Source organism: Pelophylax lessonae (assembly GCF_965119305.1).
Source record: "Pelophylax lessonae genome assembly, chromosome: 3".
NCBI lineage: Eukaryota > Metazoa > Chordata > Amphibia > Anura > Ranidae > Pelophylax > Pelophylax lessonae.
The window spans coordinates 131,829,726-131,844,589 of NC_138770.1; the positions used below are offsets into that span (position 1 = coordinate 131,829,726).

At 46.8% G+C, this 14,864-nt stretch overlaps 1 protein-coding gene across 1 annotated transcript in view; it reads left to right on the forward strand.

Moving 5' to 3' along the window:
* Nucleotides 1-14,864, forward strand: part of SMC6 (structural maintenance of chromosomes 6) — a 332,391-nt gene that overhangs the window by 228,622 nt on the left and 88,905 nt on the right. Inside the window, exon 23 of the mRNA XM_082248885.1 lies at nt 3,941-4,066. Coding sequence (XP_082105011.1) covers nt 3,941-4,066 — 126 coding nt within the window. The remainder of the gene's footprint in view (nt 1-3,940; nt 4,067-14,864) is intronic.

Consider the following 14,864-nt stretch of genomic DNA (forward strand, 5'->3'; position numbering starts at 1 on the left):
TTTTTTTTAGCCTTGGGGTTTTTTTTGCACCCCCTCATTTCCTTTTTTGGCACTGCTTTTGGACGTCTGTGTCAGTCGATGGATGAAAGAAAAAAATGTGATTTTTGCTACTAAACTAATTACCTAGAGCAGAGATGGGGGGGGTTATATACCAGCTGAGGACTGCCCATGGGCGTAGCCAGGTGTTTTGTGTTCTGCCTTGTCCTACTCCTGGAGGAGGCAACATAACCCACTAGTTATGATTTATGGAGCGCTGTGCCCGTCAAACTCAGAGAAATAGATTTTACGTTAAGTACGAAAATCCCATTTTTTATGTTTGTAAACCGTTTAATGAAATTTTCTCCTGGCTTGTCTGTTGAATCGGAACTATACTCACGATCATTCAGCTATACACTGTCCCCAGAACTTTCCATCGGCCACTAACATCTTCATGTCTTGGCTTCCATGTCTTGATCACCAGCTGCTGTCATTGGCTGGGCCGAGATGACGTCACTACCGCACATGCACGGAATTTTTGTCAGATTCTGCGTTTCCGAATAGCGCAGTGAGCTGTGCTTGAGCAGCTTACTGCACATGGGGCAGACAGGCAGGTAAGCAGCTTTAATGCAGAGGAGACAAAGCATGTCTCTTCTGCAATAAGAATCCTGCCTGTCCTGCAGTTTTTTATTTTGGAGCCAAGTTCTACTTGTTGATTATGCCAGAAATCTGTTGCACTATTCTCATCATCATTCCCAGTTTCTGTGAACCTACAAAACACCTACCCTAAGTTATAGAAAAGAGAAGAGGGGTGATGTTCTGTAGTCATCTCCTAGAGAGACCGTGCTTTTTCACCTTGGATATGGTAGGAAGAGTGTGGTCAATCTGCGGCAAGATTGCTACCAACGGAGCAGAAAGTAAGGGACCCTTAAGGACATTAGACTGGCCAGAAGACACCTGGAATGTATGGTAGGTTTCTAGAGAATTCGTATTTGGGGGGGAAACTTCAGGATCAGAGGCGGGTATTGGAATGGACTTAAACTCACTGCAGTTTGGACTCTGTTGTTTGATTTTTCTTACTTCTGTAGATAAATGGCACCATCTATTTTCCATAAGGGGTCAAAATGTTTCCAATGAACTGATTTTAAATAAGAAAATCTTCCTGCTGTGGAAAATGTGTCATACTCTGGAGCAAATATTCAAATGCAAGCATCTATTCCTTCTGCTCATGTCTTTGCAGGGGAAAAAAGTCAGTTAACATGTATCACATGGTGTAACTTAATCTACCCAGATTGGTGGTGGTGTCAGCCTCCTCTATGTATGGATGGCGTTCTGTGGAGCAAGTTGAAGTAAAGGTTTGCTATAAGTGTTAAAAACTTGCTCAATCGTTTGGGGGAGGAAGGAGGCATTTGGCAACAGATCCCAGCTGAAGATGCCACGTCTCGTCTCTGGAACTTCAGAGCTGTTGTCAAGCATTCCTGACACAGTTCTGCTGGAGCTTCTCAATCACATGACCACATGAGTGAATTAACGTTAGGCCCCTTTCACACTTGTGCGACTCGTCCTGCGACTTGGTACTGCAGTCGCTTGACAAGTCATTCTCCGTGATTTCCAATGAGTACCGTTCAAATCTGTGCGACTAAAAGTCACAACTACTTCAAAGTACTCCGTGCACTACTTTGGTCCAAATTTGATGCGTTTTGAGGTCCAGAGACCTCAAGATTATAGAGGCATCGCTTCATGTTTAGTCAAAACTGCGCAACTTTTAGGTCGCACAAGTGTGAAAGGGGCCTAAAGGTGTTTACACTGATCTCCTTTTATAAAGGCTATGAAGTATAGATGGGAAGAGATAGAAAGGGATGGTTTTAACAACACTTAGCCTTTACTTCCATTTTAACTCCTGTTAATTTTAGTGATGTATTAAAACTTCATCATAAAGATACTCTCAATCAATCTTATTGAAAGTGTTTATTGATATGCACAACAGTCATGTGAAGGACAATACTTCCTAATTTGCCTATTATTAAGTGTAGCACCCTACAGGTAGATGCTAGGTAAAATATAGTGTGCTTTGTCTGCCTAACAGCAGAGCCATGATTTCTTTTGGTCAGGTAGGTTGTCATGGCTCCCACTTGTGTCTGCTGAGAGGGGAGTCTCCCCAATGGCCCTGTGAGAGGCTTTTCATTGGGCAGTGGAGGAAAACCAGTCAGAGACACATTCAGGCTTGTAACTACCCCAGAAGCCAGATTCTGCCGCAGAGAATTCTGGGAGTGGGTATAAGTTTGAGGGGAGTGCATGACTCATCGTCTTTGGCAGGGAGCAGAGTCCCAGGAGGGAGAGTACGGCTGTCTCCCCTCCTGTCAGAGGAAGCGGATGTCTCTGGGTGCTGCCTGAGAATCCAGAGGGTGCCGAGTTGAGCTGAAAGGGATCCAGTGTGCCGAGAACCAGCGGCGAGAAAGAGGAGTTCAGTCCTAGGAAAGCCTACAAAGGTCTTGAGTACTGTGGATTGCCCCTGGGGGGTCTGCCTAGAGTCAGAGGGTGTGATACCAGTGTTGCAGCGCTGCTACTTAAAAACAAATGTAAAATTGTGCAAAATATATCAATTTGTGCAAATGTGCAACAATGTGCAAATATAAAATATGTGAATCACACAGTATGCTTGATCAGTAATGCTAAAATCCATAAATGATGTGTTAATCAATAAAACATAATAATATAACTGTTGTAATTGATAAAAGTCCATAAATATCCATCAAAATGTTAAATAATTGTGCCCTGCTGAATCAATCCGGGTGCTCACCCCCTTGTGGTAATCTACTCACCACAAATCGCTCGGTCATCCGCAGTTCAATCATAAAAAGCAGCTTGCCTCGCCAGCTTGGACACAATGATACGTTGGGATAGATCCTTATGATGGTCCTTAGTACATGATCCGAGTTCCCTCAGGCATAAGATCAAAGGCCAAACATAGTGAAGTACGTTTCACTCAAAGTTTATTAAAGACAAGGAAGTATACTCACAAACATGTATAACATAAGGGCGACATGAAAGCACGGCTTGGTGGTTTGCTGCTCTCGCAGCGTGCACCTCACTGGCCGGAAGTGACGTCAGGTCTGCTCAGCCAATCACTAGACGTGTTTTGCCGTCCAATCACGGCGTCTTCTGTAGTGTCAGAGGGGCCCACTCCAGGGGAGATTCTGGGGATCCAATTGTCAGCTAGCTGTAAAGGGGGTGCCTGGTCAGAGGACCCTGAAGTTAGAGGGGGTACCTAGTTAGAGGGCCCTGAAGTGTAAAGGGGGTGCCTGCAGTTTGGGCCCTGAAGAGTCAGTATACAGTGTGGAGTGTACCAGTTGAGAGCAGCAGCACAGGAATTCACAAAGAGCTACCTCAAGCCAGCACAGGGCCGGAGGGAGCCAGTCAGTGACTTTTGAGTAAAGCAGTGTCAGAAGTTCAATATTGTACAGTCCTGGATCTTCTTGACTAAGGTCGAGGTTCCAGCACAGTTTTCAGTGTTACATTACTTTCAAGCGTCAGGAAGCGTCGGCTGGCGTCAAGACAGAGCTAACAAGCACATTTTTGCTAAAGAGTTCCAAAAGTGTACCTAGTTGAGCCAGAGGAGTATCCCACTCATTCCCTTCTCCCATCCCCTAAAATACAATAAAACAACCAAACAAAGATGCCGGAATTGTCATTCTCAGTACTCACACCTGGGATCGCAGCTCACATGCGCTGGAGAGGTAACTGGCAACAATGGCAGACCCACTTCAGGCTCAATGCCTGGAAAACCTGCTACATAAGCATTGGGAAAAATAACTGTTTTACAGTTAAAGAAAAATTTAAATGTGCACATTTAATCAATACATATTAGGCCTGCTGAAGAGGTAATACATGTTTACTTGTTTTACCCGAAGTTCTCGTTTCTTATTCATCATAATCCAAGTTATGTTTTTTTTCTTTGTTTCAGAGAATACCATGCCTCAAAAGAGAAATATCAGGAAATGGATAGCAAAGTTAAAAATCTTAGGAAGTTTGTTAAACTGTTGGAAGACATAATGACACAGCGGTATAAGATGTACCAGCAATTCCTCAGGTAGGCCTACCTTCCAAAGTCTTATGTTGCCTTTAAATCTGCTGCATTTTTTTCCACTACATTTCTATTAAAACTTTTCAGCATAGATCAGGGCAGTATGGTACGAAATAGTGACATTGAGTTTTAGACTTTTGATAAGAGTTCTTACAGGTATGCTCTCCTTGAGAGCCAAAGCATTTGTCATTGATCCTATGTTACATATTGAGCTATGCCCTAGGTCTAGGGAATCTATAACAATTTAGTGATCAATAATTGAACATTATTGCAAAGAAAGCAAAACTGTGTCTTGAATTTACTACCTCCCAAATAGACTAATGGGCGATTTTAGGCAAGAAATAGGAATAAGGGACATAGAAGGAAGAGGGGGTTTGTAAAGAACTCCAGAGAAAAGTAGTGGGTATGGGTGGAGAAGAGAGTGGGAGATTGGGATGAAGCCTAGGTTGCTGCCAGTTTTCATTAAAGGATATAATTGCTCTGAGCTCAAAAAGCAAGTGAACAAAGTCAGTTGGTAAATAAATAATTTTTGATCCAAGGTGTCCAGATCTACTTGAACTTAAAAACATAACTCACTGCCATTTTCTCATTAGGGAGAAGCCAGTTCATTTTCTGTTTTATTTGGCTAGTCAAAGACCACCATGCTTTATCAAGAACTTGTTTAGCTGCGGTGATCAGAAATGATCATGCAAAATTGATTATTCATGCAATTTTGCCCTCTAAACGAACTTCAGACTCGTGTACTGTTGGTGGTACTTGGTCTCGATTCAAAACACACGTTACACTTGTACGGCTGTTAAGAACCAGGCACGTTTGCTCACATGTGGTGGACATGTCCAATTGCTCAGACACAGTGGATGTAGATCTATGACATGTTAGGAATTCTCTTTGGAGTCGATATCCCATTACTCCTTAGTGAGGATCTACTCGACTCGAAACCTGCTTAGCTTTCCAAACATCAATTTAGGCCAACAACCCATATTCTTTTATGGCCAGTTAAGAGATGATCGCTAAACCGTGGCTGATGGACTCCCTTGCTCTGGCAACAGTAAAAGCCAAAATCCATTTGATGCTCATTAACAACCAAGTGACTTCTAAACTCACTATTACAATAGCGAGCTTTCATGAAACTTGGGACCCATGGATCTCAAATTTTATGCCACTTATTTTTGACTGCGGTCTACTGGATTTATGAGACCCAGACCCGTCTACGCACCATTGAGCTATGGTCCAAAAAACCTCTGCGATGCTCCTCCCCACACTTACACTCCACCCTCCTCTGTTGTTCTTTCTCCTTTCTTCCATCTACCACAACAGTTCACCTATGAGCATATGATGGGATCCCTACAAGGGCTCTGAGACTCCATATCACTCGTCTTTTACTTCGTTATCCAGACACTTGGAAGTTGATCATTCTGTACTGCTGGCCTGTGTGCCAATCAAGTGTCTTTGTTCTTTCAGTGGCTTTATATTTGCTACTCCTAAATCAATAAAATTATTGAACAAAAAAATTGTAGCTGCAGTTTGGCTTCAATTTGTTGGTGTATCTAAATCTGCTAGTGCATTTAACACTTGGTACATTCAGCCTGCTCATACATAGTTCAAATCTTTCCCGATTTCTGCTCATCTGGTTTTATTTAGAAGTTAGATGATTAGGCAGGGAGATAAGTGGGTTACTTAAGAACATTACAATATTGTCTCTAAAGAGACAAATGCAGCTAGTTCCAGCCCCATTATGTTCAAATTCAATTTGATGGCCATTGCCAGGGTTCCTTTGCCAACATGAACAAGAGCAGATACAAAGGACAGCCCTGTCTAGTTCCTCTAGCCACTCAAAAGTAGGATGAGCAGCACCCGATATTGTACAGATGCCTTTAGGTTATGATAAATAGCTTTTACCCATGTCCTGAAGCAGGGTCCAAACTCTCAGCGGTCTAGTAGAAGCATTTAATAAGGCCACAGCCTTTTCATGACTAAGGCTAACAGATAAGATGGGCATTGTCTTTTTTTAAATTCTAAAATGTGAATAAGGTGGAGATTCTGGTGTACATTCTTGCCATGGCATAAAGCTCACCTAGTCTTTACCTATCTGGTGATCTGTTCCTCCATTCAGTAGGGTCATCAAAATTTTTGCTAAGATTTTAGCATCCAGGTACTTTAGAAATGTTGAGCAGTAGTTTGATCATTAAGTGTGGTCGATGTTGTAATTGGGTATCATACAGGTGGCTGCTTTCAACTCCTCTCCCAGTGACCCATTTTTGTCTGAGGTGCATTGTAAAGAAGTTTTTGAGCGCAAATTATTTTTGTAGTCAAGTAAACAAAAGACACCAAACACATTTTTCTCTATCGTTCATTGATGGATGCAGTTCTCTCTGATCCATATCAGTAGGGTTATACTGCCCCCTACAGAAGTAGGACACTAGGCAGTCAAAGGTTCTGGCTATGCCTATAGGCAGTCCCAGAGGGTACAACCTCTCTCTTCCTGCATAGGATGTCAGTTTTAATCTGCCTAGTCAGGTGTAAGGACCTAGTTCCTTGCTGGGATCTTTGGTCCTGGCATAAAAGTTATTTTTTAATGTAGGTTTTTTTTTTTAGCTAGCATTCTCGTGGCTCCGCTCTGGCCTCGCCGAGCTGGTTCACCGTCCTGGTCAGGCTAGCCGCAGACGCTTCTTGGAGGCTTCCTCTCAGGGAGGATTTATCGTCTCCAGGACCAATCTTTCATCCGGCTTTACGGTCGCTGGCTTTGCCGGCTTGGCTGTTGGAAGCCAGGTGCTGAAGGACAGGGGATGGTCTGCTTCAGTGACTCCCACCCTGCTTAAAGCGTGGGAAGCGACTTCTAGGATGACTTTGTCTTCAGAAAGTCGTATATATTGCGTGATGTGAGTCTCTTTGGGTTCCCCCTCGCTCTTACTCGGTGGTCCAGATCTTGGCTTCCTCCAACCTGCACTGGATAATCTAGATCCTTATGGTCCCCCCAGTCTGGCCTACGAGCGTGAGCAGGTTATAGTTCCGACCTAGGCCTAGCCACGACGCCCCCCCCTTTTCCAGAGGGGGACGAGCCTGTGAACGGTGGCCTAGTCGGGATGCGACAAATTATCTGAGTCGCAGCGTACCCCACGGCTGGCAGCACTCCCACTTCAGGTGGGAGGCAGTCTGCCCGGAGCGGAGCCCACCCGCTCATGGTATGGTGAGAAAATGTACCCCCTTTGCCCCTGCTGGCCTTGGGGGAATGTGGGCCCTCTCCTGGGTATAATGGGATTTGTGCCTCCCAAAAGATTCCCCTCGCCTGCCCGGTGCCCGGCCTGTGTGTCTTTCCCTCCCCCCTTACCTGCGGTGGCTGTATGTCTGTCTGGTGTGCTCCGGGGGGGGGGGTGACATGGTACCTTGGGCTTGCTGGTCCCTGTTGTGGTTCCTGAGGCCTTCATGTGTCAGTCCCTGGCCGCATGGATCGCCGTTGGCGCCACCATCTTAAGTGTGGGCAATGTGATATTTTTTTTTCCCCCCATAGACTTGTATTGTTTTGTATGGGCATCCATCTTTGTGTAGCCCTGGTGCTATGTTTAGCAGTGTAGCCTTATTCTGGCGATATCACTTCCTGTGCAGTCATTTCCTGCTGCTGAGCCAAGGTCACTTCCTGCCTTTCTCTCCATGCTGCTGAAGGATTCAGGAGGACGGTTTGTCTGAGGTGGTACAGTACTTGGGGTCCCTGCGTGCATATCCTTGCACTTTCTGCTGTCTGGTTTACAGGGGTTCCCTGCAGACCGCGGCGATCAGTGGTGGATAACGCCATCTGCGCTCTTAAAGCGACAGTACATAGTTTTTTGAAAATTGCTGTAACGGAGCTCCAATACCCAGCCTAGGTATCGCCGCTGTATAATCCTTGAAGCTGAGGACATACTAAAATATCCAAGGCAAAATCCCCCCAGTAACTGGACGACACACAGTTCTGGGAGTCAACCAGAATCAGTTAGTTTATTGAAACACAAGAAATCTACACTCTGGGAAAACCCCTCCCTTTTCGAGCCATTCCACACACAAAAACACACATCCCATAATAAGCTTATTTAAGGCTTGCAGGAACAATAGGACAATGGAATGCAGGTATTTAACAATAACAAACCCCACCCCACTAGCATGGGTCTATGAAACACTTCTGCCATATTCTAGCAATCTGCAATACATCCCCACACATCTCCTGAGGGATACTGCTCAGAAATATTTTGGTCCCAAGTGTAAGCGTCCCTCACTCTTTCAACACAAACCACACTCGGTGTCCATTCCCCTACAATTGCATTATGGATTCCCAAACTGAAATCACCCTGAGACCCACTCTGTGCGACTCCCGGACAGTCCGCATCGCAGTTGCTGGCCACGATTTCAGCAGCCCTGGAAAGCCTGGCGACTAAAGTTGATTTAGTCATGAAAAACATTGAAAACGGCCGCTGCCTTCTCCTTCTATGGAGGTGTCCTCTGATTCAGAGGCTGATGGGGTCACCCTGGATGCCCCCCTACCTGAGGGTTCCCTGTCCTCGCAGTGAGATGGTGAAGAGGACCTGTCTTCAGCTGCAACGTGGGAACGCGCCTTTGTGGTAACCTTGATTATTTAAGTGCAGGACACTTTAAAATTGGCTGATGAGCCCACGCCGGCAGGGACGCGGGTAGCTTTTGGCTCTCAGAAGTCTCCAAAAGCTGACAGGGTTTCCCCTTGTCCCGACACCTTACACGATATTGTGAATGACCAATGGTGGCACGTTAAGCATGTGTTAGTGGTGCCTAAACTCTTTAAATACCGGTACCCTTTTTCTGAAAAGGTTTCCAACCGTTGGGCGGTGCTATCTAAAGTGGACCATCCTATTTCCAGATTGAACAAATCTACCCTTGTGCCTGTGGAGGATTACCCAGTTTTTACGGATCCAGTGGACAGGCGGGTGGAATCCCTTTCACGCCTTCTTAAAGGGCTGACGGGTTCTATTTTGAAACCGATTTTTGTGCCTGTGTTAGTCTCATACGGTAAAGGAATGGATTAGGGGTTTACGGGAACCTTGGACCCCGAGACTGTACCTCCGGAACAGCTGGAACTTTGGACCAGGTGATCCAGGCTCTGTTGTTCCTGTGATGCGTCTATGGATGCGGCTCCCCTGGTGGCCAGGGTTTGGGCCGCATGGTTTGGTTAAAGAGCTGATTGGCTGACCAAGCTTCTAAGAAAGCCTTAGCTGATCTCCCCTTTCTGGGGGATCGGTTTTTTGGTGACTCATTGGATGAGTTGATCAAGGGCCTGACTGGCGGGAAGAGTATTCTTCCTCAATCCTCAGAGGGTAAGACTCCCCATACTAGAACTTCTGGAGGAACTAAGAAGTCCTGGGGCAAGCCCAAGGCCGGTCAGTGCAGTGCAGCAGACCAGTCCTTTTCATGAATGGGGCGCCCTCACCCGTCTCAGGGGTGGGGGGGCATCTGCGCTTCTTCAGGAACCCCGGACTTCCTTCATTCAGGATGATTGGGTTCGCAAACTGGTTTGCTCCGGGTACAAGATCGAATTCTGGTCCCGGCCAGAGGACAGGTTCTTTCAGTCGAATCTTCACCTGTCTCCAAAGAGGTTGAAGGTACTGCCGGAGGCTGTGCGAGATCTCCTGGCTCAAGGGGTGATTGTGCCGGTTCCTCCGCAGGAACGCTCTCAAGGTTTCTATTAAAACCTGTTCACTGTGCCCAGAAAGGAGGGCAAAGTGTGTCCAATCCTGAACCTCAAGGCTCTAAATCGCTTTGTGTGGGTGCAGAAGTTTTGAATGGAGTCCATTCGGTCGGTGGTGGCGTCTTTGAATCTGGAATTTTCTGGCTTCCATCGATCTCGAAGATGCATTTCTCCACGTCCTCATATTCGAGGGACATTAGCTATTTCTCCGCTTTGCGGTGGCGGATGAGCACTTTCAATTTGTGGCGTTACCCTTTGCACTCGCCTCGGCTCCCAGAGTTTTTACCAAGGTCCTAGCCCCCATGCTGGCCTTGTTGCGCCAGCGAGATATCTCCATTGTGGGATATCTGGACGATCTGTTGCAAGCAGTCTCACATTCAGATCTGCAGGACAGCGTTTCTATCACCATTCAGACCCTTCAAGAATTCGGGTGGACGATCAATGTCACTAATTCTGCCCCGACACCGTCCGTGTGGGTCACTTATCTGGGGGTGATCCTCGACTCCGCTCTGGCGAGGGTCTTCCTTCCCTTGGACAAGCTTCGGAAGTTGCAAAGGGCGGTCCGGTTGCCGATGGAGGCCGATCAGTCCTCACGGGCTTGCATGAGGGCCCTGGGTCTGATCGTCTCCACCTTCGAAGCGGTCCTGTTTGCCCAGGCTCATACGAGTTGTAGAAGGAGATTCTGTCAAAATGGAACAGAGATCCTCGGTCACTGGACCAGAAGATTCGGTTGAGCCATCTCACAAAGTTGTCTCTCTCTTGGTGGCTCCAGTCACCTGTCCGGTGGCAAGGCAAGTGCTTCCTGCCGGTGTTTTGGATGGTGGTCACCACAGACGCCAGCCTGTCAGACTGGGGTGGAGTGCTGTGCCCAGGGTACTTGGGCGATGGAAGATCTATCTTGCCGATCAATATTCAGGAGCTTAGAGCGATCAAGGTATGCCTGCTTTCCTGGACAAGTCGGTTACGTGGCTCTCTGGTTCGGGTCCAGTCGGACAATGCCACGGCCGTGGCTTACATCAATAATCAAAGGGGCACCAGAAGGGCCCTGGTGGCCAAGGAGGTGGCCGAGATTGTAGTGTGGGCGGAACACAATGTTCCGGCTCTTTCCGCAGTCCACCTCTTGGGTGTGGAGTATTGGCAGGTGGATTACCTGAGTCATCAGGTGTTGGATCAGGGGGAGTGGTCCCTGCATCTGGAGGTGTTTCATCTCCTGTGTCCCCGGTGGGGGACTCCGGAGGTAGACCTGTCTGCATCTCGCCTCAACAGGAACGTTCAGAGGTTTGTGGCCAGGTCTCGGGATCCTCTGGCCGACGCCACAGACGCTCTGGTGGCTCCTTTTGAGTCAGTATCGCCTGATGTATGCCTTCCCTCCACTCGTTCTCCTGCTGAGGGTTTCTTCTCAGGGTGGCGATGGAAGGCATTCCGGTCGTTCTGGTGGCACCAGACTGGCCTTGGTGGTTTTGGTACGCAGATCTGGTAAAAATAGTCGTGGATCCTCCATGGCGTTTTCCTCTGCGGGAAGACCTTCTATTTCAAGGACCGATCTTCCATCATGCTTTGTGGTTGCTGGCCTTAAAGGCTTGGCTGTTGAAAGCAAGGTGTTGAGGGATAGAGGTCTCTGATTCGGCGATTCCTACCCTTTTGAAGGCCAGGAAGTCGACATCTAGGAAGATTTATCATCATACGTGGAAATCGCACATTTCATGGTGTGAATCGCTGCAGCTGCACCCTTACTTGTTCTCTCTAGCTAAGGTTTTGGCCTATTTTACATAAAGAGGGTTGAGCAGCGCTTGGCATTGGGCACTATCAAGGGCCAGGTGTCGACCTTAGCTATTAACCTCCAATGTCTGTTGGCTACTAATAGTTTGATTCACACTTTCATTCAGGGGGTGCGTCATCTAGCTTCTCCGTGGAGATCTCCGTTACCGCCGCAGGATCTTAATTCGGTTTTGTCTGTTCTTCAAAAGCCTCCTTTTGTGAATATTGGGGAGATTTCTCTGCTTTCTTTGTCACAGAAGGTGGCTTTTCTAGCTATTACTTCTGCTCGCAGAGTCTCTGAGTTGGCGGCGCTGTCATGTCGTTCGCCTTATTTGGTGGTCCACAGGGATAAAGTGGTCCTCCGACCTAATCCGTCTTTTCTTCCTAAGGTGGTGTCGTATATATTCACCTGAATGAAGGAAGACATTATATTGCCTTCCTTATGTCCTCAGCCTAAACATTCCAAAGAAGTTGCCTTGCACTCTTTGGATGTGGTTCAGGCGATAAAGGTTTATCTGACGGTTACAGAGTCCTTTAGGAAGTCGGACTCTTTCTTTGTCCTTCCGGATGGTCCTTGCAAAGGTTTGGCTGCGTCCTCTGCTACCATTTCGAGATGGATCAGGCAGACGGTTGTTCAGGCGTATTCACTCAAGGGTCAGGTTCCTCCTTTCCCTGTGAAGGCGCATTCTACTAGAGCGCTGAGTGCTTCTTGGGCTTTTTGCCACCAAGCCTCTGTTATACAAGTTTGTAAGGCAGCAACTTGGTTGTCTGTGCACACCTTTTGCCACAAGGTTTTGCAGGCTGCTGTTTCATAAGAGAATGTTTTTTTTTTTTTTTTTTTTTTTTATTCTCTTAGGAGTCTTTTGCCTGGGTGAGCTGCTGCTGTTTGGTTGAGCTCCATTTTGCCCATTTGGCTAGGTTTAGCCTCTTGGAGTTAACGTTACTGTCTGGTTGCGTTTTTTTCCCACCCCTCATACCTGTACTGCTTTGGGACGTCCCATTCAGCTCATGAAGATGAGGCTGCGTCTGTCGATGGACGATAGAGAAAATATGATTTTTTTTTAAGATCTTACCGTAAAATCTTTTTTTCTGATGTCCATATACAGACACAGCACTCACCCCTCTGATTGGGGATGGTTCTTTTGTATTCACTGATTGCAACTAAACTGATGTGCTGGGCTTTGGCAGTGGGGGTTATGGCTGGAGGGACAGGCCTGTGGGTGTGTATATGTTAAAAGCTTTGTACTAACGTACTGCCTAGACTACTTCTGCAGGTGGCAGCATAACCATTTAGCTCATGAAGATGAGGCTGCGTCTGTCGATGGACATCAGAGAAAAAGATTTTACAGTAAGATCTTATAAAAATCATATTTCTCTTACGTCCTCCGACAGTCGTCGCTCCTCATATAGTCTTCACCAATGGGGTATTGACTTCCACTCCGCAGGAGTAGCTAGGCATACGACTTGTTAAAAACAAAAGCATTTAACACAGACACACCCATGGGGGCTGTCCCACTGGTCAATACCCCCCTGCAGTAAACCATCCCAACTCAGTTTGTCTCTGCCTAGCGTTAGGAGTAGATAGTCTTCCCTGTGCTGGGGCTACAGTCTCAGCATTCTAATCTTTTCTTATGATTTTTATTTTTCAAAATGTCAGTTTTTTCTTTGTTTTACTAGCTGTTTATTTTGTCAGCTTTAGTTTTAGTCGGATCTTCGGATGAAGATGGATTTTGCGGAGCTGGGAATCGGACTGGCCGCCCTGGCTCTCCAGGGCAGAGGGTCAGAGGGATCCCCAGCCCGCCATCGTGCGTTCGGCTATGGTTCGCCCTGGCACTATGAACGACCCATCCCGGTTCGCAGCAGGGATGCAGCCTGTGAGGTGGCTGACGGCATTCCCTGAGGACAGAGGCTTTCCGTTCAATAGAGGCACCCCACGCCATGCAGTACAGGTAAGTACCTTTTTGTGTGGGGCCTCTGTCTGGGGTGGAAGTCCTGTTTTGCTGTGTGTCCCCTCTTGTCTGTGCGTTTGTGGGGCTCCCGGATGCGATCCCTGCAGGGGTCTTTTTTTATTGCACTGCTGGCGCTGTGTGGTTTTGGGGGCCCCTCTCCTGTGTCACTTCAGTGTTTGGGAGGTGCAGACTGTGTTTGCGGCGGCCGCTGAGGCTAAAAACCGCGCGGTCCGCCATTTTGGATGTGGGCAGCATGTCTGGCCTCACTATGGGCTTTGCTAACAGCTTGCTGTGTAGTATTTTGGCGCCATCTTGTGTGTGGCAGAACGATCGTTCCGAGCACGTCGGCGGCCATCTTGCAGAAGCCTCCCATTACTTTCTATGGGCAGCCATTTTCCCTTAGCCTTGCAGCATATAGTTCAGCCCCTGGTGACCTCCCTTCCTTTTCCTCTGGAGCAGCGATCGGTGTGGTAACACTCTGTGGGGCTCTGCAGACTGTCTCTTCCATATTTCTCTGTTTTTATCCTTCCTGGCTCAGTTTGTCCCTTTTGGGGGGGTCTGTGTACACAGTGTATTTAGCGGTGGGCTGCGCAATCCGCAGCGCTTTTAAAGGGCCAGTATTTTTTTTTCATTGTGTTTCTGCAATGGAATCTAGGGCTGCGCATCTTCACTTACCTCACGATTCGATGCGATTCAATACGATTCGATTCCGCGATGCATCACGATTACTGCCCAATGCCCATGCCCAGCCCACTGCCCAATGGTTTTCAAAACTTTATCAAAAACAAACAAACAATCAAGCAGTCACAAATAAAAGAATCCTTTTTATTTTCATTTGCTTCAAAGGACACTTTCCTGGACCCTGTCATGGCCTGCAAGCCCTGCATACTTTAGTGCACTTGCACTGCAAACATAATAGGAAGGTCTGAAAATGCAAACAGCATAGCAGAGACAGACAACAACACTAGTATTTTACTAGAAGTAACAGTAAAATTAGTAAAAAACTGTATAAGTGCAGTTTACTGCTTCATAAAAGAAAATATTAATATAAGCCAGGCCTACCACCATTTAAAGTACAACTAAAGGCAAAACTTTTTGGATTTTGGATAAAGTTTGGCCTATAGTTGTACTTTAAAGGCAAGCCAAGATAGAAGAAGCCAGCCAGCCAAGCTAATATTCTTGTGAAAATGGTCATCATAAATTCCCACAAAACATTATATATAAATCCTTTGATGTGAATATGCATTGCAATAAATTCCAGGTGTGCCATAACCTGTCCTCTACAAAACAGAGCACTTCCTGACTAGTAGCAAACATCAAGGGTGAACCTGGCAATAGTGCACTGCTGCATAACTTCCATGTTCACCGTGATGTTTGTTTCCCTCTGCAACTGCCAGTCAACTCAAGTGAG